The following is a 2764-nucleotide window of genomic DNA, read 5'->3' as shown; positions in this document are numbered from 1 at the left end:
TGTTCCACATGGTCAAGCTTGAGGGGGAGTGTTGACATGAAGCAGAACTAAGCTGCTAGACTTGAAAATTCTTATAAGGTTTTATAAGGTTTTATAAAAGTTTTATAAGGCTTTATAAAGATCAGCAGATTTGAGTAAAGCACCAGACTTGAGTTTATAATCAGAAGACCAAACTTGAGAAGCAAAGAAAAAGAAGAAGAGAAAAGGAGACTGTTGAATATTTTAAACAATAAATATTTTATTGTATTGTGTACTGAGGCAACTTGCTTGTATCGAGATCCACAATTTGAATTTAAGGGAATAGAGTTTCTCTCAGATCTACTTTCTCTCTCTCTGTTCTTCATCTAAATCTCTTTATCCTCACATTATTTCATGGTCGACATCCAAATCACAATCTGCAAGACAATATTTAACGCGACCAACCTCGAAACCAACAAAAAAACATGCAACATACAGGAAAAGAGCTCTATCTTTATAATGAGGTAAGCCGTTGTAGCCAAACATTAGAATTGATTCAATTCCTTTGTCAAGGCTAGACTTGAGCCTTGGTAGTGCATTTTCCCACTCGTCCCTGGACTTTCCTCGTAGATATGATCCCAAGACTCTCAGGCCTAGAGGAAGACAACCAGCAAGCTCAGTAACTTCCCGAGCAAGCCCATAAAAACCAGCATCTGGAGTTTTTTGACGAAAAGCATATCGGCAGAAGATCTCAAATGCCTCAACCTGACCTGGAAGTTTCATATCGTACATACATTTGATGCCTTGGGCCTTGAGAAGGTTTCTATCTTCGGTTGTAATGATAATCATACTTCCGGGACCAAAACAACCAGGCTTATTTGCCATTGCCTGTAGTTTCATCAAGCAATCCACTTCATCAAGAACAATCAACACTTTTTTGTTTCTCAGCCTTTGCTCAGCCACTCCCAAGTGACCAACTGTTCTGACAGTCCAACTGAAATTGATGATGGGAGCCACCAAGAGAAGGCATCTCTTTACTTCCTCTGATATACTCAATACACATGCTGAACTCAAAATCACGAGAAAACCGGTTGTACAAGACTCTGGCAGTGCTCGTCTTACCAATTCCAGCAGGACCCACGATCCCTATGATCTTAACTTTATCATCTGCTTGTTTGCTCAACAACAACTTTATCTCCTCGATACGAGCATTCATGCCAACAAATTCATCAAAATCTTTTGATGGTGTAAACACCAACACTTTCATAAGATCTCTGGAAATTTTTTCGATCATCTTAGCTTCATTGTCCCTAACAAAAACAGAGGCGATCCATTAAAACAGTCATCAAGAAACGTAGCTTCTAGTATCAAGATCATACAATGAGTATTAAGTATTACAAGAGAGGAGTATTATTTCTCAATAACAGCATATTATATCCCTGTAATGAGAGTTTTCCATTCACTCCTAACTATATGATTTTCCACAACTCCTAACTAGTAGCTACAGATAAATACGCAAGTGGAAATGAAAATGAACAAACCAGTTGCGAGAGTGATACCCAGCTATCTTCGTAACAGCCTCCAAAGCTTGCCGCCATGTCTGCTTCACATCTTCTGGTTTTCCATCACAGGTTTTGGCAGAGGCCTCTCCAAAATCTCCGGTCTGGTTCCTAACATCAGATGGATCCACTTCCTAGAAAATAGGTATCACTGTTTGTTGCTCCCTTTCTCTGCCCTCCATTATTTCCTCCAACTCATCCAAACACCAGCTTGAAGAAGCGTAGTTACGGGATAGCAAGACAACAGCAACCCTTGATTCTCTGATCGCTTGTTTGAGTTCGGGACTGATAGACTGGCCTAGCTGAATGTCCTTATCAATGAAAGGACTGATTCCATTGCTTCTGAGCTTTTCCAACAAGTGACTAAGAAAGTTTTTGCGCACGTCTTCTCCATGGAAGCTCAGGAAGATATCATGTTTCCAAGTGAGAGAAGAAGAAGCCATGAATAGAGAGAGAAAGCACGCAAGAAACTGAATAACAGGATCACAATAATGATTTCGAGCAAAGAGAGAAATAACAACAATGACGGACTTTAATCTCAAATAGGACAAATGGGCGAAAAAAATCTACAACCACCTATTTTAATCTACATAGGACAATAATTAAAAAATTACAATATTGCCATTAATGAAAGAACAATATGAGCCATTCGATTCTCTTTTCTCTCTTTAAACTAGAGTCGTCGGATCATAAAAAAAGAAGAAGATATGATATTTACGAAAACACCATTAATGAAATATCAATCATAACCGTTAGATCATCTTGTCTACGATTTAATCATAGCCACACGATTACATCTATCTCTACTTCTCTCTCTTTTCTCTTAATCTCAACCGCATGATCATTTCTTCTTTCTTCAATTACAACCATAGAATCTTCCTTATCTCATTCTTTAATTCGACTGGGTATAACTAGTATAACTCGTACAACTGAACATGTTAAGAAATTTTATAAATAGTATATAAATGTTATAATCTATATATATTATGTAGCTACTATAATTAACACGACTAGTAAATCATGTTTTACATATGAAATAAACAAACAAATATCATAATTTGTATATAATGATAAAATTTCATATATTTTATTTTAGATTTATCAACTATATTAGTCATATTATAATGATAAACAAACATCGAGCATATTTTTGCAAAGCTATGAAGTGAAAATATTGGTACAATCTCTAAACCGAGACATATAAACAATTGATATCATTTTTATTATATATTAAATGAGTATTACTG

The 2764-nt window shown here is 36.3% G+C and overlaps 1 protein-coding gene across 1 annotated transcript; it reads right to left on the bottom strand.

Annotated features, from left to right (window-relative positions):
• Positions 1–388: 388 nt before the first annotated feature.
• Positions 389–1960, bottom strand: LOC106315186 (disease resistance protein TAO1-like). The gene is made up of 5 exons (XM_013752936.1): positions 1725–1960; positions 1500–1628; positions 1081–1268; positions 455–1001; positions 389–395 (listed from the first exon to the last, which is right to left on the bottom strand). The coding sequence occupies exons 1-5, from the start codon at positions 1958–1960 to the stop codon at positions 389–391; spliced, it is 1107 nt and encodes a 368-aa protein (XP_013608390.1).
• Between the last annotated feature and the right edge of the window lie 804 nt (positions 1961–2764).

The sequence above is a fragment of the Brassica oleracea genome, chromosome C9, assembly GCF_000695525.1.
Source record: "Brassica oleracea var. oleracea cultivar TO1000 chromosome C9, BOL, whole genome shotgun sequence".
NCBI lineage: Eukaryota > Viridiplantae > Streptophyta > Magnoliopsida > Brassicales > Brassicaceae > Brassica > Brassica oleracea.
The sequence above is the reverse complement of the archived record's forward strand: the minus strand, read 5'-3'. Positions and strand labels throughout refer to the sequence as shown.